Here is a 22,959-nt window from a genome sequence, read left to right on the forward strand (position 1 = left end):
CTGAGTAAGGTGAACATAGAAAATCTCTCTGTGCTATTTCTTGCAAATAAATGTATCTCTCCAATAATCTCAGGTGGCTCAGTCAGTTAAGCGTCTCTTGATCTCAGCTTAGGTCATGATCTCACAGTTCTTGAGTTCCAGCCCTGTGTCAGTTTCTGTGCTGGTAGTGCAGAACCTGCTTGGGGTTCTGTCTCTCCCTGCCCCTCCCCTACTTGTTCTCTCTCTCTCTCTCTCTCTCTCTCTCTCTCAAAATAAATAAATAGACATTTAAAAAAGTTTACATCCAAGTCAATAGCTTTTTTCTGTGTTTCATGTTTCCATGTGCATTTCTCCATTCTAATATGCTTAGCAATCCTTCCTTATTCCAACATTATCAAATATGCATCTATATCTTCTTCCTTTTTTAGTAGTTAAAACTTTTAAACTTTATTCTGATGTTTACTTGGTATATAAATACTTAAAAATAAAAACCTCAAGGGATGGCTGGGTGTCTTAGCCGGTTAAACATCCGACTTTGGCTCAGGTCATGATCTCAAGGTTCATGAGTTCGAGCCCCGCGTCGGGCTCTGTGCTGACAGCTCAGAGCCTGGAGTCTGCTTCAGATTCTGTGTCTCCCTCTCTCTCTCTGCCCTTCCCCACTTGCGCTCTATCTCTCAAAAATAAATAAACATTAAAAAAAAAAAGCTCGATCTTTATTTTTTCAAAGGAATTTTTTTTGTTAATTAACCCCTCGATTTTCCACAGGTTGTAACGTTTCCTTGATCATGCACAAACTTCCAGAATACACTAGGAACAGTTTTCTTCACCATTCTTACTGTTTATTTTTCCTGGATGCACACAGAATCTTTTTGTCGAGTCCCAAAATAGAAATTCTTCATGATTTTGCTAGGATCTATTAAACTTATAATTAATTATGAAGGAATTAACATATTTGCAATGTTCAATTTTCCCAGTCAGGAATGGGGTTCACCATTTATTCATACTCTTTTCTATCGCTCAGCCAAGTTCTATAATTTTCTTCTTATAAGTCCATTTATTTGTTGCTAGAATTATTCCTAGGTTTTGTTGCTCGTGACTAGAATCTGTTCCCATACAGAGGAGGTACATGTTTGCTTTCCTAGCTTTATAGAATCTATGTTTCTACAGCAGAGACTAAACAGAGGAGAAAAAAAATGGGTCTTTCTACCTACCTTTAGGCAATTAGTTATAGATTACTAATTGTCATTTTCATCGGTCTTGAATTTAGTACAAATCCTTCCTGATATTATCACTAATGCGGAAGGCAGTCCTCATTTCTGTTTTCTTCTTTCTTGTGTCTACATGGATACTCTAAACACGGAGTTTCAAAACAGGTCCCAGCCATCCAAAGTACTTTCCTACTAGGTGTATTTTGCCATATTATTTGCGGTGATATCTTCACAGATTTTGCCAAATGTTGTCCCAAAACCACGGAACCCGAGAGCTATGTTATTCCCTGATCTCATAGCTCAGTAAAATGCTTTCACAAAAGGAGATGAGATTCGTTTGGCATGATTTGTCCCTGGTGACTCCCTGTCTTCTAGCCATCAACACATTCCTTTCAAAGTGCTCATAAGAAGACAGCTGCTTATTAGACCAAACGTTGACCAAAGTTATTAGTCTGTAGTTTCTGGAGTCCACCCCTTTTCAAAACTTGTGACATTTACTTGTCATCAGTTTTCTGACTCCTCTCTTGTTGTCCATGATTTTTCTAAAGATTACCAGAGGTGACTCCCTGATTACGTATTTGAATTCCTCCAGCACCCTGGGAGGAGGCTTGGCTGTACCTGAAGACATGAGCTCATGGCGTGAATTACGGCTTGCTCTCCATGTCTAGTCATTTTGAGCTGCACTTCCTTTATATATAGATTGTTCTACTCTGTTAGAATTCTGTGACTCAACAGAACCAGCAGCTGTGGGGATGTCCCCGTCCTTACCAGGAACACAGCTTCAACTAGCACAGAAAGCAAAGGGCCTCCTGACTTGCGATCAGCGACAACATCCAGATTCACGGTGGCATGGTTTACTCTCTGATCCGGGTGTTTTCCTGGTTTCTCAATTTCAGGGCCACGTCACCTGCCTGTTTTCTCTCATGCACCTACTCATTCTGAATACCCAGCTCGAACTTCTGGACTTCAGTCTTGTCCCTAATGCTTGAATCAGAACGGGCATTGAGACTTTAGGACGTACACCTGCCGTGTTGTTTCTGGTTGTACAGCCTTACAGCCAGGTCTCGAGCCTTTACGCCAGGCCACCTTCTGGCCTGCCCTGCTCTTGCTGCTCGTATTGGTTCCACTGTGCTTTGTCATCATGAAGTCACACACGCTGGGTGCCCGTGTCTCAGGCAGCCTCTCCCAGACTCCGCTGATATCACCATGAACTTGTCAAACCAGCATGCACTGCAGCACAAACTACTGACCCCATGGCCACAGCTCCTGCTCTCTGAGGACAGACTGTGTCCCATGACCGACATGCTTAAACTGCATCCCATCCTACCCCACACCCTCCCTGAGCAATTCAGTTCTTGTCAGAAGACCCTCTGTGGCTTCTTTGCATCCACCGTGAACTGGATCTTGCCATATGCCGACAACCGATGAACGTTTATTGAAATGATTTAAATAATAATGATATATCTACACTCACTTTAGTGACGGCTCTGCAAGCTTTGTAGCTACCCATTTTCACAAAGCAGATGTGCCCTCCCAAAACCAAAGTCATCTTTGCCAAAGCCCAGACAATCCATTACAGCTCCAGTCCACACCTGAGGTGAGACAGAGCTCTCTCTGTCCCCATGCAACTGCCCAAGACCCTTAAGCTACATGTGATTCAGACCCGGAACATTAGGCATCCCTAGGACCCCCTCGGCTCTGGGTTCCTTATTCTGACTCCCAGGATGGAACCCACTCATAGAACTCACACCACTTCTCTGGCAGGAGACCCGAGGTATTGTGCAGAATATTTACTGCTAGGGGTCCAAAGGATGGCAACCAAAGGTGCCAGAAGTAAACCGTCTTCCAGGATCTGTGTGAAAACATAGCAGCTGAGACATTTCTGTCCCACTCCACAGGATTGATAAGCTCTGGTGCATGGGACACAGGTTTCATTCCAACACATGCGCTTCCGTGGGGACCAGAATATCCCTAATTACTGAGCAACTCGACCCAGTCTTTTACCTCACTGTAGGATCACCAGAAAGTTCTGTGTAAACGTGGGAACTATGGTTAATCAGTAGGATGTTAATTAAATGACCACTTGTCAACTTTTATTTTCCAATAAGGACTTAAGTGGTATAAAAAATCAACTTGTTTCTAAATAAAATAATTTTATTATATCTTGATAATAAGGAGTTTATGAGAGACAATTGCCTATCACACTGATTATTCGTATATTCAATTTTAGCCTAATCCATTGTAGCAAAAGCTATTCAGAAACAGTGCACAGCTGCCCTCTTGTGGCGCTTTCATGTAATTAAATCTATTAGTGTTTAACTACCAGCGATTCAATCAGTTATGCATTTTTAAAGGTCACCATATATCACTACTCTTCTTCTGAAATTACTATTGGGAATGGTCATTTACAAAACACCGTATGTAAAAACATGTCAGCTCTATCGGTTTAATTAGAACATATTTGTGTAAATATCTAAATATTTTAAAAGTAATGTGATTTACTCTAAGTCCTCTATTAACCTACATACCCAGAAAGTCTTTTTTTTTTTTTTTTTAAGTTTATATAGTTATTTTGAGACAAAGAGGAGAGAGGGTGAGTGGGGGAGGGACAGAGAGAGAGAGAGGGAGAGAGAATCCCACAACATGAGGCTTGAACTCACAAACTGTGAGATCGTGACCTGAGCCGAAACCAAGAGATGCTTAACCACCCAGGTGGTTAAGCCACCCAGGTATCCCATACCCAGAAGTCTTAACATCATCATCCCCTTATACTCAATTAGCGCTCAATTAATATTTAATCTGTTCTTACTGAGCATGTGGATTTGCACTAATCCTTCACTACCAGCTGCTCAATGGCCCCATAGTGAGTTCTCTTTTATAACGATTGATAAGGGTGTCCTTCACAGGAGGCCATTTGAGGTCTCTCTTGCCATTTAGTAAGCACCTACCATGAGAACATGCTTAAAAGGGAAAACTTATCTCCCATGAACAAAGAAACTCAGGAAGGCTTAGGAAATGCGAGGAAGGCTCCAGGAAGCCAAAGGTGGGCCCATTCTGCACCCTATAAGTCTGCCCACCAAGACGGCTACTCTTCTTCCGTATCCCTCCACCAGAATAAGCCATCTCCACAAGTTCATGGTCAGCCAGCAGTTTGGCATCCTGGAAACAATCTGATTAAGGTGAGAGGAAAGCTTAGACAAGGAAAACAAGTTTATCTTCAGTGTTGACACAAACGAATGCTCTGTGTCCTTATTACGTTGTTGTATTTTCTTATTATGTGCTATATGGTTCTAGCTCTGTAGAAAATTTTCCTGTCTCAGGAAAGGGTAGATTAAAAAAAAATTGAAAGCAAGACATATTGTTTGGGGGCAATTAGGGACTGTATTTCTGCACTGCTCAACACTGACTTGGTGACTAACACAATAATCAGGTAGAGAGAGGATCCAATAATGAATGATGCAAGGGGACCATCCCGTTATGCAATCTCAGTCCCCCGCCTCCTGGTAGATAGGGCTTCTAGAATAACTTACAACAACGCGATGGGAATAAAAATATGTGGGGGAGAAAAGATAAGCTTCAGTGCAACATCCTGTGACCATAACCAGGTATGCATGGAGGTGACAAGGGTGGGTCTTAGAAGACTGTCAAGGTGAGGAAAAGGTGAGGGATGTAGGGCAGGGAGATTGTACCTCTATATTGCTTTAATATAGTAATCAGGCTCCTCCAGTACAGCGGGTGGTGGGTTCCAGAGTGGCTGTAAAAGGAAACTGATCCAGCTACCTTGACGCGAACCTGATAGAGGAGAGAGGTCTGCAGGTGGGCGGTCTAGAAAACCATCCCTCTGTAGAGTGTAATTAAATAGCAGTGATTCAGGGTGTGTAGCAGTAGATTGTCTCAAGATCCAAGGGTTGGATCAGAAGAGAGACCCAGGGCACAGCCTCACTGCCGAACCTAGCTTCCTGAGGCAGTGCGGCGCAACAGAACCGCAAGAGCAGGAATGATAACTCTTAGGCTCCTGTCCTCGCTCTGCAACTGACTCGCTGTGTGACTTTTGGCCAATCACCTCACCTTCGTGGTTCCTGGTTTCTTCATCTTTCAGATGCCTTCTGTGGGCACTCAGACAGTCCCTCCTTTATGAAAGCTATCTAAACTCAACTCCTGGGGCACCTGGGTGCCTCCGTCAGTTAAGCTATCCAACTCTTAATATCAGCTCAAATCACGATCTCACAGTGCGTGAGTTCAAGCCCCGTGTCGAGCTCCTCAAACAGCATGGAGCCTGCTTAAGATTCCTTCTCTCTCTCTCTCTCAAAATAAATACATTTTTAAAAATAAAGATAAAAAAATAAACTCAACTCTTTCCAAATAAAAACAAAAAAGTAAACTCAGCTCCTTCCAAGCTATACCTGATTGTGTCTGGCTGCCCACAAGTAAATATTTTTTCATTCATGCCAGACTACCCTGGGTCCCCCCAAAATTCATACGTCATAGTCCTAATTCCCGGTACCTCAGAATGTGACTGTATTTGGAGATAGGAAAGAAGTAGTTAGGTTAAGTGAGGTGATAAGGACGGGCCTTAATCCAGTAAGGCTGGTATCCTTACAAGAAGAGGAAATTTGGACACAGATCGGGCACAGAGAGGAGACCACGTGAAGGCACAAGGGGAAGAGGGTCATCTGTAAGCTAAGAAGAGAAGATTCCGAAGAAACCGGTCCTGCTCACATCTGGATCTTGGACTCCTAGGCTCCAGAACTATAAGAAAATTAATGCCTATCATGTAAGCCACCAGGGGCCACGTAGCAAAGTGAGATAGTTCCGCAGTCTGTTTCCTTTCTATTTGTACTTCCCTTGACTTAGCCAGTCTTAAAAACTTATGGACACAGTCTCCACTTCACCCTTCTCCCGTTCTCGCCTGGAAAACTCCCTCTCCCCCCACCCCTTCTCTTCTCTCTGCCTCTCTCTCTGGTCTGTGTACTGTCTGTGAGGTTTTAACACACACAATTGTATATGTAAAAATGATGGCATTAACATGCACCAGACGTAAAGCAGTTTCTGCAAAAGGGGTGCTTGCAAAAATGAAAACAAACAATGGCGTCCTGGGTCAGAAAGGGTTCAATGAAACAGACAAACTGTTGCTAGGAATGTAAATTACTAGCAACTTTCTGAAGAGTAACATCAAAAGTTAAAGAAAAAGACCCCAAAACAAAACATAACCAAAAGCTGAATATCCCCAGCAATGAAATAGAAGACCAGGAAGTTAGGGGAGAAATGAACTGCAAATGGCCGGTGAGCATGTGAAGAAAAATGTTCAACCTCACTCACAATTACAGAAGTGAAAAGGTATAAAAGACACAATCCACGCACGGTAGGTATCTAAATTGGTAAACCTTGCTGAGTGACCAATAAACAACATTTATTAGAAGCCTTACAACTATAGGTCCCTTTTGTCCCCGCCATTCCGTTTTGAGCAATTTAACTGAAGAAAGTAATAATGGAAATCACAACATGAAAATGGGGAAACAACCTAAATGTCCAGTAAGGTTAAACAGATAAGAATTCATCGATATGATAGTTTCAAAAACGTACTTAAGGATAAAAAATTTTCATTATACAATATTGCCTAAAATCATCTGTAAGACATTGTCAAAAATAGATGCATACGTATAAAAAAGTCTTCTGCAAAGATGCATGTGAACACCAATAATTTTGGAGAGTGAGTTTGTAAGTCACTTTTTCTTCTCTGTACTCTTCTGAATGGTTTCCAGTTGACATGGGTCACTTTTTTAAGTAGAGGACCAATACATTCTTTTAGAAACAGGAGACAGAGGGATGGGGTAGAAAAGGAAAAGAAAAGAAAGGGGAAAACAGGAACACACACAACTGGGAAGGGGGTGCTTTGTCACAGTGAGCCCCAAGCCCATCTTACTGGTGCAGGTCTGAACCCCACGGCCATTGCAAGGTGGGGGGCAGGGGGCACGCATTAGGTATTAAAAAAATGTTTGTTGGGGCACCTGGGTGCCTCAGTGGGTTAAGTGTCAGACTTCGGTTCAGGTCATGATCTCATGGTTTGCGAGTTCAAGCCCCACATCGGATTCTCAGCACTTGAGTTGAAGCCCCACATCGGGCTTTCAGCTCTCAGCAAATATCTCCTGCCTCCCTCCCTCTCTCTCAGTCCCTCCCCTGTTTGCCCACACACGCTCTCTTTCTCCCTCCCTCCCAAAAATAAACATTAAAAAAAAAAAACAAAAAACCTTTTTAAATGTTTGTTGAAATGGCATTTAAAAACCAACTGAGTGGGAATCCTCAGATGGTCTAACCACCCCACAGTACAAGAGGCTCGCGTGTGGACCCGATGGCAGCTGAATGGACCCTCCTTCTCGGGAGAAGGAAAGGCGGGCCTTGGAACAGGAGCGCGTATCAGTCAGAAGACCCTGGTCCCCTTTGATCTTCCTTCACAGCTGCAGAGTCTTTAAGGATATGACCGTCCACACACCATCGTCACTTCCGCTACTCCAAGCGCCCTTGCCTGGTCGGGGTGATCAGAGTCGGCCACTGCCAGGGATCACGCTCCTCGGGGCTCGCAGCCGGGCCACAGAGCCCTTCCTGGGACATTAAAGGACCAAGAGGGGGCAAGCGAAGATATGTGCTAATTCTCTTGCTCCCCGTTTTAAGCAGATGGAGAGTTCCTCAAGAAAAGCAGTGTGACAGGAGGGACCCAGGGACAGACGACAGAGGAGCTGTGTATTTATCCACCCTTCAAACCACGTGCCATTTGGTTTCGACAGTCACCAATTTTCTCAGGCCCTGCTCTTCTGGTCTTTCAAAGGAGACAACCATGCCATGCCTTTCTGAAGGTGGGGCGGGGTGGGGAGGGGGTCAGACTAAACACCTCTGCTCCCCTGAAAGTCCCCGAGTCTCAGGGGAACACGCGTGGAAGGTCAGGACCCGTCCAGTTCAGGAATGCGACAGTACCCGAACTCAACAGGACGCAGAACCTATTTGCTCCCCTCAGGTGAACACAACTTTCTCAGATTTAAAAAAAAAAAAAAAAAAAAAATCCATAAAAAAGCTGGGCCATCACACCATCCTACGTTCCAAGAACATACCCCAACCGGTACTCACATGAGGCCAATTTTCAGCATTTTCCAGATGCGTTCTGAATCTCGCTTTCCAAAATAAAGGGAAAGCCACACAACTGCACGCAGCATTATCTTGTGGACATCACATGCAAAGGCGAGAAAGGATAAACAGGGACATTCTACTTCCTGTCACTGACATAAGTTTGAAAGATGAGAACTCCATCCACCCCGTCCATTATAATCTAGATCTGTGCCTAAATATAATTAAATTGAATCTGTCAACTCCCCAAGGGTTATATATCACGAAACTACCATTTTCGGGCCTCAGTCATGATCACGTAATGTATATCAAGACCAGAAGTCCCCTCCAAGTTCTGAAAATGTTTCAATGTGTTTCAAACATGAAACCTTTCCATGAAACTAAGAGGCTGGCACGTGATTATTGTTCTCCTACCATAAACATTTTTTTTTATTTGCCTGCTTTGAAAATAAAATCATTATTGGAGCCCATCGTCTTCCCCCATGTTCCAAGACATAAATCACAGAAAACGAAAACATCTCCCTGTGCCTGTCCCTTGTTCTTCCAGGGGGAGGGTGGCCGCAGGCAGACAGGAGCCACATTGCCTGGCCCACTGGGGGCTGGTGCTCAGACACAGCTGAGAGCAGACTTCGCGGGTGGGTCACACAAAATAAGTTAATCCCATTGGGTTTTCAGGCACCTCTTCTCCCAACCCCACTAAAATGAACGTAAACCAGTGGGAATATGGTTTTAGACAAAAGAAACCATGTATCATTACAATACAAATATAACGCTGTAGTTGGCTCATATCAGAATTTCCTTCTTGGAAAAAAAAAAAAAAAAAGTAACGTAGCAAAAAGATACAGAGGTCCAGAAATCACTTGGTGGCACTGATTTGAAAGTCAAAACATTTCTTAAGGTGCCCTGGGTGGCTCAGTTGCTCAAGCGTCCAACTCTTGATTTCTGAACCGGTCATGATTTCACAGTTCGTGAGATCGAGCCCCAGGTCTGACCCTGTGGTAACAGTGCAGAGTCCCCCTGGGATTCTGTTCCTCTCCCTCTCCCTCTCTCTCTGCTCCCCCACTCCTCACGCTGTCTCACGCTCTCTCAAAATAAATAAACTTAAAAAGAAAAAACTCAAAAAATTTCCTTCAAAAAGAAAGATGTATATGAAGCCAGGAGATACTTGTGTGTATCAAGGAATGCTCCCACAACAAGCTTTTTTATTAGGCATGGATTAAGGGAACCACATACACCCAAACTATCATCATTCATTAATTTAAATGGGGCAAAGATACCCAAGATAAAGTGCACACATACCGTCTGACTTTTAAAGGAGGCAAAGGTTCAATATTCTTGCTAGAATTCCATATGCACAGCTATGATTTACCTCAGAGCAAGGACTTATTATAAAAAATTACCAACAACTTCCTTGCATTGCGAATAATTTTTCCCTATGTTGCCTGGTTAATGCAGCAAATCTAACTCATATCACACATTAGATGGAAATGACAACTCCCAAATCTGTGAAATCTAAAACGGGAGAGAATAAATGGCATTTTAATCAATGGTTCTGCTGCAGACTGTATGAAAATAAACTCCAGTAAACACATGCTTTTCAAAAAACATTCAGAGAGGAAGACACAGGAAAGCCTATGTAATAACCAGTTGTCCAAAAAGGAAGTGAAGTATTCCACATCTGTACAACTTTGCGTATATAATTAACTCTTTGCAACCTGCTCAATTTGTTTTTAATGTAAAAAAAAAAATCTTAAAATTTTTTTTTTAAGTTTATTTATTTTGAGACAGAGACAGCATGAGTGGGGACGGGGCAAAGAGAGAGAGAGGGAGAGAGAGAGAATCCCAAGCAGGCTCTGCACTGTCAGCACAGAGCCTGATGTGGGGCTCAAACCCACGAAACCGTGAGATCGTGACCTGAGGCAAAACCAAGAGTTGGCTGCTTAACCGACTGAGCCACTCAGGCACCCCTAAAAAAATCTTAATCAGAATAATAGAAGGGCAGTACCTTGTATTCATGCATGGTGCATGCCCTGATTTTTGTCCACAAAGAATTTCACTTTATTAAAATTACAAAGCTGCCATTGCTACTTAAATTAAAAATTGGCCGGAGACTGTAGCATTTCTATTGCAAGCTGCCCGCGATAAAATATCCCCCCACGTCTAATGCTTGGATGGACAGAGACCATTGCCAGCATAGCTTCTAGCACTCAGTTCCCACAGCAGCTGCTCAGGAAAGCCCCCCACCCCCTCCCCATGGGTCCACAGCTCACCCCTGCCCAGCTGCCAGAACTCGGGGCACACTAGGCTTCCCTTTCACAGCATCTCTTACAGTGCAATCGGGCAATCATCTAAGTATACGCAAGTATATACAAGTGTATAAATGTGTATCCTTGGTCCTTTAATGCCAGCCTCCCCTACCAGTTCATAAGCTATAGGAGGAAAGTTCTGTGTTCTGTTCCTTAGAGCACATAAACACTAAATCGATAGAGGCTAAATGTATAAATCACAGTTACTGCTTCGTCCACCTTAAACAGCTGTCACTGAGGAAAACCAGAAGTAGGTACTTCTATTAGGTGAACGTGATAAACTCTACACTCCCAAAACCCACCTCGAATTGGGTATTTATGAAAGCTCTGCAGAAAATAACTACGCTCTCATCCCTGGAGCACCAGTGCCAATGTCTCTCTCTAAGGTGGCCCCATTTACCCCCTTCTTTGCCAAACACAGAAATCAGCGAGAACATTCCTCTTAAACCTCCAAGCCCTTCTTTGCACATACACACTGGCTGCAGTTAAATGCATTTGATATCAACTATGGACACCCTTCCTAGGGCCCCGGGAAACAACTTCTAACTAAAGTGATTTTCAATAGGATAAATAGAGTATAACATATCCCAAAAGAAAACAAAAGAAAATTACTTAAGACAACCTGGGAACATCTGAACTGCAATAACGTAATTGGCATTCCAGTCACTTCTATCATTCAGTGTTTCGTGGTGGGGGACATCGTGCATATCTTTCCATCGTTCATGAAATTTGTTCCTTGTCCAGGTAAGAGGAGGTGGCTTCACAGTGGCAGCAGGACCGAGCCTCGGGCATGTGACACCAAGTGTCACCCTCTGCAGCAAGGTTTGGGGCTCCTGAATGGTGGGCACCACCTATTAACAAGAATCAAGTTTCTTCCCGTCTCCTTATGGCTCTATCATATGCCATATGTCACTACTGACCTTTACTTTTTCCTCTGTCGACTCTCAATACATTTCCCCCACTTCGTGACTTTACTTACTCATGACTCCTGCTTACTCAAAGCGTAGGCTTACTCCTGACTTCCTTCTTTGCGCCTTTCAACTTTTCGTAATACAACCAGTTAACCAACTTGCTCTATGTCGTGAACTCGGTCTTGTCAGAGAGATGTGGACAGGATCAGTCACCACCATCCCTGTTGGACCAAGTTCTTGTGCAGTCCCCATTCAGGGCTCCCAGGCAGCCTATGAGTTGGTCACCTAGACCCAATCAGCTGTGATCAGGGTGGTGAGATGACACGAGATAACAAAAATTAATTTGGGCCACCGTGGTCTTGGATAGCGGCCCTCTGGAAAACCTGGGCTAAGAACCAGAAACTAATTCATTTAAAGAACAATCTAATAACTAGATTTGGGCCGCAGGAAAATTCCTTACTCTCTCAAGTGCATTTCTCTGTTTCAGTCTACTATTCTCTTTCATGTTTGTTACTTATTAAAAAAAAAAAATAGAAAAGTGTTAAAGATCAAATGCCATGGTATAAATACAAAATCAGTAACTAGGTCCTTTGTTCTCATATTGACTTTGTACCCTTTAACTCTGTTTTCTCATTCTGTTTTTCATAATTCTGCTGCTCCCAAATACAAATATAATAGACAAAGCCCTGAGAATTTTGCTTAGAACCGCAGAAAGTAGCTCACACTTGGCCCATATCCAGTTTTCTGCCACCACAAAACTCTTATTCAATCCCCCTGTGTAGGAGAAGAAGATTACAATAAAGAAAAGAACAAAACTTTCCTTCTATCTACTTTTTAATTTATTATGTCCGAGTATTTTTGTAAAAAAATTATTTTGGTCGCCTTCTCGTGGTCACGTAGATCTCAATTACCTAGAAAACTGATGTCACGATGTTTAAGTTAATAAAATGATAAGCATGATATATCCTAAATCCAAATTAGTTTAGTTCGGGGGAAAAAAAAATCCTGCTAAGTTATTCATTACTCTGTGGCTTGGGTTATAAGGAGTAAATTTATTATCACAGAGGGAAAAAAAATCTTAGAGGGAGAAAAAGTAAATTCGTCAAATGAATAAATAATCTGTTCTGTAATTTGAAATATCATCAGCACATTGGATGATTAATATCGTACAAATATTCATTTGATACTTTTGGAATATGAAAAACAAAAGCTCAAGGTCAGGAAGACTTGTTTATTCTGTGAGTCAGTGTTCTAAATGTGTCATCCATACTGTTTATCAGTTTACAATTAGGAGGGTTTATGCACCATGAAAGAGGAACTTTTACAAAATAATATAGTAAAGCTAAGATCCTAGTCCCAGTAGATTCCTAGGAGGGTACAAACAGGGACTAACTCACTTTTTCCAACTAGAGGAAGTTTAGGGGGAAAAAAGCAATTATGTGCTATGATAAATGAGCCGTTCTTAGCTGAGAAATCAGAGCAACTCCCTGTTTCATGTACTCGATTTGTGCATTTTCTGTGCTTTGCTCCGAGCTGTTCCTTTCATCTTGCTAACACAAGAAAATTAAAATTCTACCATTGAGAACATATGAGGAATTTAATCTTGAAAGAAGTGAACTACAATGCTGTCCTATTGTAGTGCTTTGATATAAACTCAGATACTGAGCTGGAAAAAGCATAAGATTATTATCATTTAAAACTGTGTTTATTTGGGGGAGGAAGACACGTTTTGAATGACTCTCTAATGGAAGTGCACTGAAGCCAGCAGATAACTACGGTGTGATTTAACGTAAGTTGTCACGGTAAACCTAATTCCCGGGGTAGCAGCAACGACCCAAGCACCAAGAGACCAAGGTGAGAACCAAGAAGTAGAACCATTTTGTTATATCCTGCATTTATTTAAGCAAACCGAATGTGTAGAGATAGGAAATTAAAGCGTTGTAATGTCTTACAAATACAGAAAGAAGACACAGAATAATAATACCCTGAAGAGAGTGCATCCGAACACAGTTGTATCACAGAACATCTGCAGTGACCACATTGAAGCCATGGCCGACACATCCACCTGTCATTCTTGTTCTGACATCGTTCAAGGAGATTTAATAGATCAATCGGCGATTTGCTTTTTCAACAAATACCACTACTCATGATTATAGTAGCCTTGAAGGGTTTGTGAGTGACTATACTAAACACACATGATGCTCGGCTTAAGGTGTTATTTCAGTGCCGTTGTACATTATCCCGGGGGAAATAATGTCTTAGTACACAATTACTGTGACATCCACTAAAATGTGAACTAGTTTGCATAGGTTAGTCCTTTGGGCAGCACGATGTTGCTCTAGTCCACCAAGGCTTAAAGATTCACAGTGTAGAGGAAAAAAACATGAATTAAAGCATTTCTACTAAAATATATTTTAATAGCTGGTGTTAATTTGCATAACAAAAGCCAAATTATGTTCATAACATCGTATCATTCTATAAGCCCCTTCGTTTCAAAAAACATCGTTTCCACCCAAACCGTCTGCTCTCAAAGTTAGCACAACCTTGCAAATGAATCATCAACCACAACTGCACATTTTTGGAGCAAACAGAATCCAAACTGCACATTGGTTTAGTTCTCTATTCCCATCACAGGTCAAAGGCCAACATGTCCACACCACGCCTGCCACAGGTCTGGTGCTGCCTCTAAAGGCTCCACCATTCATTGTATGGACACTGAAGAAATGGGACTGTGATGCGGCTTTCTCTTTACCTTCAAAGCAAATCATTCTTTACAGCAACTGGATTACAAAGAAGCGTGTACTATGCGAACCGGACACCGTGTAGCAAACACAAAAAGCATCTGAATTCCATGGCTGTACTGAAGTGATATGGACAGCTGGGGAGAAGTCTGCCCTGGGGATCCTTCCAGGCTTGTGGACTCCAGCGGTCTAGACATCGTGAAATGACGGCCACACAAGCATCATACAGTGTCCTGATTTTTTTTTTTTTTTTTTTTAATGAACAGTTGACAGTCAGCTGCCTGGAAGGATCCGAAGGGCCATGGAATACTTCAGAAAGAGACTTCCGTTTTAGCATTCTTAACTGAGTTCGCGTTGTTCCTCGCTTAACTGAAGCTTTCTCGCCTCGAAGTCACATTACCCAGAACATGCACGCTCTAGCCACTTTTAGATTATCAGAAGCAAATAGCTAAGGTATAATGACATTTATGAAGTGAATCTCATCTTCTGCAATGAATTCAGCCTCATAACATAATGCTTCTATCTTACAATAGGTATTTTAAGTCTCAGGCCTGAAGTTAATGTTTATGCATCCTGACTATATATAGAAATCTACAAAGAACCTTTCAGAAATAGATGGGGAAAGTCAGTGTTTTCTAAAGTTCTAAACCTTTACAGGTAAAATACAATCGGTTACCACCTTCCGGATCTGTCAGGAGCGTCTCACTCCCCCACCACAAAAATACCAGTCATGTATAATAAAATATTACTATAGAATAGATAAAAGTTTGCTTGCTTGCTTGGTTTTCTTTCCAAGACCATCATGGATTAACAAGGGCAATCAAAAAGGCACCTTTTTAAAATATATGTATATTATAATTTTGGTATAAACTCCATCCACTTTATATAGGGGATGTGCTATTAAAGGATCACACACGTTTTCTTTATCTTTTCATTAAAAACATGTCGCTGCACGTGGACGCACCTGAAAAAGAGATGTATGTACCTCCTGAACTTCACTGTTCGAGAAAAGTCTGTTTCCCGCCCTCCCGCAGCGTCGTCAAGCCCGACGGGGAGATGACGGGGGAGAAAGACCGCGGGCGGCCTGCCAACACCACATCTCCATCATCTTCGAGCAAAGAACCAAGCTCTTTGGCAAGAGAGGGGCCAGTCCAACCTCCTCCATGTTCACACAAGGTGCCCGGAGAAATTGTGCTGGCAAATTCCTGTGTGGACTCTGGAGGTGGGGGAAGCCTGAGGAACAGGCAGGGACCACGCGGGGATCTGACAACCAGATACAAATTTTAAACTGGGCTACGCTGCGGAAGTGTAAACAGGACAAGAGGGTGTGAAGAAATTGTTTTGCCACAGGTGAGAAATAGAAATCCTCCCTAGAGAATGAGAATTAGTAAAAACGCTTGCTACAAAAACTCACAACACAGGTCCTCTATCCTGTTGGCTCTGCTTTTCTCAAGAGAGACAGGATCCGCGTGGAGTTGTGTTTTGGGAACCTTATACGCACGTGTCAACCTGCTCCTTTGTGCTTTTTATCAGGCTTGAGAATGCATCAGATTCAGAAAATCAAGTGCATGCTCCCTGTGCTTGAGCATTTCCCAGTCTCCTTTAACTTGATTTGTAAAACACGGATTTTTTTTCCAACCCTTCTTTCGCCGCCAGCGTTATGTATGAGATACGGGCCGCCAAATTGAAGGGGGGAGGCGCGTGCAAAGTGGAACACCTGTTCGAGAATGTAGTTTTGAAAAATGATCCTGTAAAAATAGCACTTTGGTATTATACATGTATGTTTCCTGTATTTCTGCCGAGATGCTCAATATCCTGACAAGTTTTAGTAACAGTGACATTATCAAGTTATGGTGTCGGGAGCACGTGACATCTCGGTCTCCCTCAGTCTTTATGGTAGAGTAACTGCTCTCTAGTTAAATTCTGAGCAGGCCTTGACTCCTAGAGGCTGGGAGCAGAAACATCCCGCTGTGCAAACATTATGGGAAGCTTCCAATCTTAGGAGAATTATTCCCCTAATAATTATTGACTTCTACATTCCATGAATCTGATTTTGAAATTAGTGGATGAGAATGACCGTGGAGCATCAAACTGCTGCCTTACGGTATTTTCTCAAAATCATAAGCATCATGTCAAGTCTGCTGCTGTTCAAATGTGCTATTTCTCAAAAACTGTACCTGTCCCACACTTAGTCTGCAGATGTCATCAACGACTTCACAAAAAGTGGACTGTCTGGGGGAAATATAAGTAAATCGAGCAAGTTCATTGCCCTAGGTTTTAATGCACAGAAATTTTTGTAAGAATGTTTCAATTTCAGCTTGTGTTTGTCGGTTTGCCTACGAGACTATCAAAACACGAATGGGGTCGATTTAATCATGACCGGCCATTTCACTGGTAGAAAAAAATCAGTCCAGTTGGTTATGTAGTAATCTGTGAAACCCCCTCAAAAAGACTCTCTAGTTTTTTTTACCCAAATTCCTGTCTTTTCTTTTTCTGTGAATGTCTTACAGATGCAGCTCGAGTGTAACAAAGCTTTATTTGCTCTTTTAGCCGGATCGAATGAAACTATCGATTTTCAAAAGTATGCGCTAACTTTTCAAAAAGTATAAATGAGTTAGCATTTGGTTTTGGACTCCTAAACACTTCAAAAAAAAAAAGGTACTTTATAGGATGTTTTGTTAATTTCTTTGCATATACTATAGAAGGGAGATATCCCCAAGATCCATACATTTTACCATATTTCTGTGACTTGGCTTTTCCAGCTTCATCACTGTAGAGTGAGTCTGTAGAGTCAGACCTCCAAAAACACTACCCTCCTGCACGTCTGAACCCATCAGAAAGACACAGAGTCGCTGATGGACGTGCATTTCTCCAGTGATCTAGACTGTGGACCACAGGCGAACCTTCATGAGCCACCAGCAAGGGCTGTAGCATGGCTGTGAGTCCAGAAAGAGCCTGCAAGCTCTCTCATTTCAAATTCGAGACAGGACAACAGTTGCTTTTTTCAGTGGACAACCTATTGGGCCTATACCTAAAATCTCGGTTGGCAATTTCACCTTACCCCCTGAATGTGGTTTAGAAAAGAAAAACCAGAAGAAAGTGGAAGGGAAGTCTTTCCAAGTCTAAGCGGTTTCGGTGGCTAGATTTCCATTCCCAGATCTGAATGCCGTTTTCCAAAACAGGAAACCGGCTCATCTCGGTGTGGAGGGGGGGACTTTTTGCTCACGTGTCGCCTCTAGTACACTGCGTCGTCACTGGCTCCTAGTCCGTTTTCTTTCCTTTTCAATCAACGGCGGCATTAAGTTAATGAAAGTTGCTCAGTAAACACCTAAACCACTTATGTGCTAGAGTAGACGTCTATTTCCTAAAGGTGTAAATCCTTCGAAACTAGAGTGCAGGACAGAGAGAGGATCTCAAGCAACTTTTCCAAGGATGTTTTTCTGATGAGCTGGCCGCTAGAGGGAGGGGCTGTGAGGTTATCAGCCACGGTTTTTGTTTTCATAACAGGGACGGGCAGTGCGGCTGCCTATGTTACAGAGCTTGAACCTACGTGACATGCAGCAGGGTAAAAGCTACTAGGGAAAGAACAGCGATGACTTTAAACTTTGCCCTTTGCGGAGTAGCTGTGACATCATTTGGTCCTGACATTCTGTGCAGTCAAGCGTAGACTCGGGCCCACAGGATGTAAGTGGAGAGAAGGGTATCCCTTGATACAAATGAGAAATAAATAGACCCAAGTCAGCCTAGGGAACAAGGAAATGTCTGTTCGGTAGAAGTTTCTAGGTCCCTAAGGCCACCAGTCAGTATAATTGTAACCAAACTGTCATTCTGCCACTGCTTATGTTTATTAGGCAATTTTCACTTGAATTGGAAATTCCCCAATGACTCAAAAGCTAACTGTTTTTAAACCATTGGCCGTGTTACTGAATTAAGAGAATCGGCTTCTGGTGGTTCCAAAGTGACAGCTAAGAAGTTTCAGAGACTTGTTACATTTAAGGGACACTCAACATCTCTATTAAAGTCTACAAAAATACATTTCCCAGCGGTGTTCGAAAGCCAGTCAAAGGAAACCATTAACACAGTTAGCAGCACCAGGGTCTCCAGACCTAAAGATTTTGTTTACAGCAACTCCTGAAAATGCTGCTGTTTTCAGCCCAGAAGTCATTCCCTCTTCCTGGTACCTGCGTGTCTAATTGTCAAAGTAGAGAGAGATTATTGTAAAATAACTGCCAAGTTGTCTTAAAAGTATCTTCTAGCCTTTAAAAAGATTAGGTCTAGTATACATTAGAATAAAGCTCAAAGACAAGGGGAGATAATTAATTAACAAACTCGATGTAATTCGCCGGGAGCATCCCCGTTTTCCCAGTTCTCTGCACCGTGCCGTACATCCAGCCGTCGTCGATGGGCTGCACGTTGACGATGTAGTCGCCGTCCCTGAAGGAGACTTCGTCTTCATCCTGGGCGCTGTAATCGTACATGGCTCGGTAGGTCCTCTGAGAAAGGAAAGAGCGGGTCACGTGACGGATACGAACTAGTTACGGCCACAAATGCCAATCACAGCAAGCCAGCCCCCACGCGGTAAGGTAACTACTAGGAATGTTCCCCAGTATAGGACTTATTTCTGGAGATCTGCACACCTGAGCCTAGCGTCTGTCTCAGTTGTGTCCAGCTCCAGTTTACCAGTCTAGCAAAAAGGTTAATGTTTGGGGGCCCAGAATGGGGACAGAGAAAGGCCCTAGCTACAATCACCAGCCCATCAACAAAGTAAGCTTTAAGGCAGTAAAGCCACCTTCCCCAGCTACAGATAACCCCAGAGACCTCAGGTCATGGAGATTCTCCCCTCTTCCACATTCTTCAGAGAAAAGCTCTCCTAGTGGAGACACAGCCACGTCGCTGTTGCTGTCCCCCATCCCCGCCAGGGAGAGGAAATGAATTTTTCTTAAACAGATACAAAGGATTTTTGCTTCCTCTTAAAAACACGTAACACAAAATAAAAGAAAAACACATAATATACTTACTTTGTAGGTTTCTGAATCCCGGTGACAGAAATTTAGTACACAAGTGTTCTGAATCTTGAGGTACGCATAACATAATAGGGAAAATTTTCACTTTCTAACTTTAAACTATATTACAAAGCTATAGTAATCAAAACACTGTGGTACTGACATAAACACATAGATCGATGGAACAGAACAGGGACCCCAGCAATAAACCCATGCATATATGGTCAATTAATTTATGATGAAGGGGCCAAGAATACATAGCGGGAAAGGACAGCCTCTTCAGTAAATGGTGCTGGGAAAAGTGGACAACAACATGTGAAAGAATGAAACTGGGCCACTCTCTTACACCATACACAAAAATTAACCCAAAATACGTTAAAGACTTGAATGTTTGACTTAAAAGCATAAAACTCTTAGGGAAAAAAAAACAAAACAAAACATAGGCAGGAAGCTTCTTGACATTGGTCTTGGAAATGATTATCTGGAATTGATACCAAAAGCAAAAATAACCGTGTGGGACCACATCAAACTAAAACGTTCCTGTGCAGCAAAGAAAACCACCAACAAAACAAAAAGGAACGTACCAACTGGGAGAAGATCTCTGCACATCACACGTCTGCCGTGTGGTTCGTACCCAGAATATAAATTTAGTTTCACCACATTTGTTTTCATTACAGACCAAGAATTTAGTTAATGTGAACGCTGGAAAATCTCAAAATTCAGTGAATTCAGGGACTGAGGAAACTGGCTGAGACACAAAGAAGGTCAGAGCTGGTAAAGCTGAATTCCAACTGCTTAGAAGGACCGCTTGTTGCTGAGGGCTAAGGTTAAGCTACTGTGTCCGGAGGGTGGAGAGAATTTAGCACAAGATGCCCATGTGACTAGATGACCTTGAACAGTGCTTCCAAACTTCACATTTAGTGAAGGAATCAGGAAGTACTTCAAGATTTCCAGTGGGAGGTTTCGAAGACATACGCTGGCCATGTCATTTGGGCTGTAGTGGCCATTTGGATTGCTGGCCATTTGGATTAATGTGACCCGATATTTGTGCTTTCTCGACCTGAAGGAAGATCACAGTTGGCTAATGCCCATCGTGAGGTCACAATCAGGATATCGTTCTGGTAGAGTCTTTCTATGTTTTACTGGTTACATGTTTTCACATCATGCTTTCCTTTCTCAGTGGTTTACCTCTGTAAGTCTTTTGCTTTCTTCAAAAGGGTACAAACAGCAAGGTCAGCATTTACCCTTTATGTGAAAATGGAAAATATTCCATGCAAATCAATTCCATATGTATTTCTATTTTGGAGACAAAACGGGAAGAGCAGGGAAGAACAAACACTTCAAACTGATACTTACTAGATTTGGTGAGTGCTGCATTGACCTCACGGATGACAGGCTGGTCTGGTGCATGTACCCATAGCCTTGAGAATGGCTTTGCTGATAGGCTCCAGGAAGGACAGGTGCTGCACATTAAACACACACACAGATGCCTCAAAGCGAGTCTCAAAATACCCCTCCCAAGTCCTCAAGTGACGTCATGCTCTGCTAGAATCCTCTGAAACAAAATGCCATGTCCAGTGTCTTGTGCAATTGGGGTAGTGATGTTAATAGTGATCTCTAGATTAGCACACATTTCGGCCACTAAGCACAGACAGAGGGAATCAGTTTAACACGCGGTGAAAATATGTTCTAGAAATATTTGTGTTACTCGACAGCAGATGCTCCGTGCAAACAACACAAGTACAAAACAAAAATTTCCCATAACCTTTTAACAAAATCTCATTTTTACTGAGCTATGTAATCCCCTTAGACAGTTTCTAAAATTAAAAAAAAATAAGAAGAAGAAATGTTGGGGGCGCCTGGGTGGCTCAGTTAAGCGTCCGACTCCGGCTCAGGTCATGATCTCGCGGTTCGTGAGTTCAAGCCCCGCATCGGGCTCACTGCTGTCAGCGCAGAGCCCGCTTGGATCTTCTGTCCCCCTCTCTCTGTGCCCGTCTCCCACACTCTCTGTCTTTCACAAAATAAATAAAGAAATAAACTTAGAAATTTTTTTTTTCAACGTTTATTTATTTTTGGGACAGAGAGAGACAGAGCATGAACGGGGGAGGGACAGAGAGAGAGGGAGACACAGAATCGGAAACAGGCTCCAGGCTCTGAGCCATCAGCCCAGAGCCTGACGCGGGGCTCGAACTCACGGACCGTGAGATCGTGACCTGGCTAAAGTCGGACGCTTAACCGACTGCGCCACCCAGGCGCCCCAGAAATTTTTTTTAAATAAGAAATTTTTAAAAATTTAATCGGATTGGCAAACCAATGATAGAGTATATATGTTTTCACAGAAATAACGAATGCTCTCAATATTTCAAGACATATAGCTGAATACAACTTTACAAAGATGATAACTATAGCATATGGTTAGCTTAGCAGTTAATGAGTCTATCCCCCTAAAAGAAGACTTTATTTAGAATATATAAGTTCTCCATTTTATTTTGCCTGTAAGTCAAGACTAAATAAGTCGGCCGAGTATGTTACGAAAGCCTAACAAATCAAACCATGTAAAGAATTTCATAAACATCCTTCTATGTCAAAAAAAAAAAAAGCAAAAGAAAAGAAAATAGTAACATAACATTCACTCACTGTGTGCTGTTCTTATCACTAATTGGGACATTCAAAAGACATCATTCCTGTTTTGAAGAACACTGAATTCTAGAGAAACCAACAGAGAAACTAGATACAAACCCCACAAACTCAGTAGGTGGATGCTTGCGTGTGTGTTTCTAAGTATATTTAATTATTTGTAATTAGAAGCATGGGGCTGGCTATGAATCAGAGTATTTTGGTAGCACACCCTTCGTTGTATCTTGAATAATCATATGATACATTAGTAAGACTTATACATGTGCTATAAAAATCCATAATAGGTTTCCATTTTTGCTCAACTGGGTTGAGTATGTAAAGTAATTACCCTAGGTTGATTGATTTAGGACAGTTTTTATAATAAAAGAATAAAGCTGATATAATTCTTGGGTACTATAAATAATTAATATTTTATAAGTGGCATGTGCAGTCTAACGATATATGAGAACGTCAAACTTTAAAGAAGTTGAATCATCAGAAAATTACAAATCATTAATGTGTTCGCCAGATAACAGTGATATTAGGTTGAATGGAAATTTTTAAAAAGTTCTTGAATTAATTCATATTACAGTGTGGCTACAGATCGTGTTTATTTATTGTCTCGATGTTCAAAGAGACAAAGAGAAGCTGCCAAGAGAAGCTGCCAAGACCTTTACTTGGATTGTAGAACATTCTAAAGTTATTAAAGCATTAAATATCAAATACTTGAGAACATCGCACTTCTTAACATTATCAGCTCAACTTAAATATTTAATGTCAAGAGGAAGTCAGGCATATCGTCAAAATTCACTCATGAAGAAAAAATAATGAAATCCCTAAAAATATCTAAGTCCACTTAATCAGCTGAGGAGAAGAGGCTTTTCTGTGTGTTGGATGCCCTGCCCATTCATTTCTTCACTCCCTCGATACTCAGCAAATATTGACTGAGTGAGTTCATGTGTGCCCAGGGCTTACTACATTGCCTGTCACTTAGTAAGCCTCCATAAATTTTAACAACTATCACCATCCACTACGTTCAAGGCATGCCAGGCATGAAAGGAGAGGAGTGACAAAAACAA

At 42.1% G+C, this 22,959-nt stretch overlaps 1 protein-coding gene across 14 annotated transcripts in view; it reads right to left on the reverse strand.

The window, feature by feature from the left end:
* Positions 1–13,397: 13,397 nt before the first annotated feature.
* Positions 13,398–22,959, reverse strand: part of NEBL (nebulette) — a 357,579-nt gene continuing 348,017 nt past the window's right edge. For all 14 annotated transcript variants that reach the window (XM_081796070.1, XM_081796069.1, XM_081796063.1 and 11 more), the window contains 2 exons: positions 20,621–20,727; positions 13,398–18,754 (listed from right to left, as the gene is read on the reverse strand). In XM_081796070.1, the coding sequence (XP_081652196.1) occupies positions 18,578–18,754; positions 20,621–20,727 (284 nt within the window). In that variant the 3' untranslated portion in view covers positions 13,398–18,577. The remainder of the gene's footprint in view (positions 18,755–20,620; positions 20,728–22,959) is intronic.

This window comes from Panthera onca, chromosome B4 (assembly GCF_046562875.1).
Source record: "Panthera onca isolate mPanOnc1 chromosome B4, mPanOnc1 haplotype 2, whole genome shotgun sequence".
Taxonomy (NCBI): domain Eukaryota; kingdom Metazoa; phylum Chordata; class Mammalia; order Carnivora; family Felidae; genus Panthera; species Panthera onca.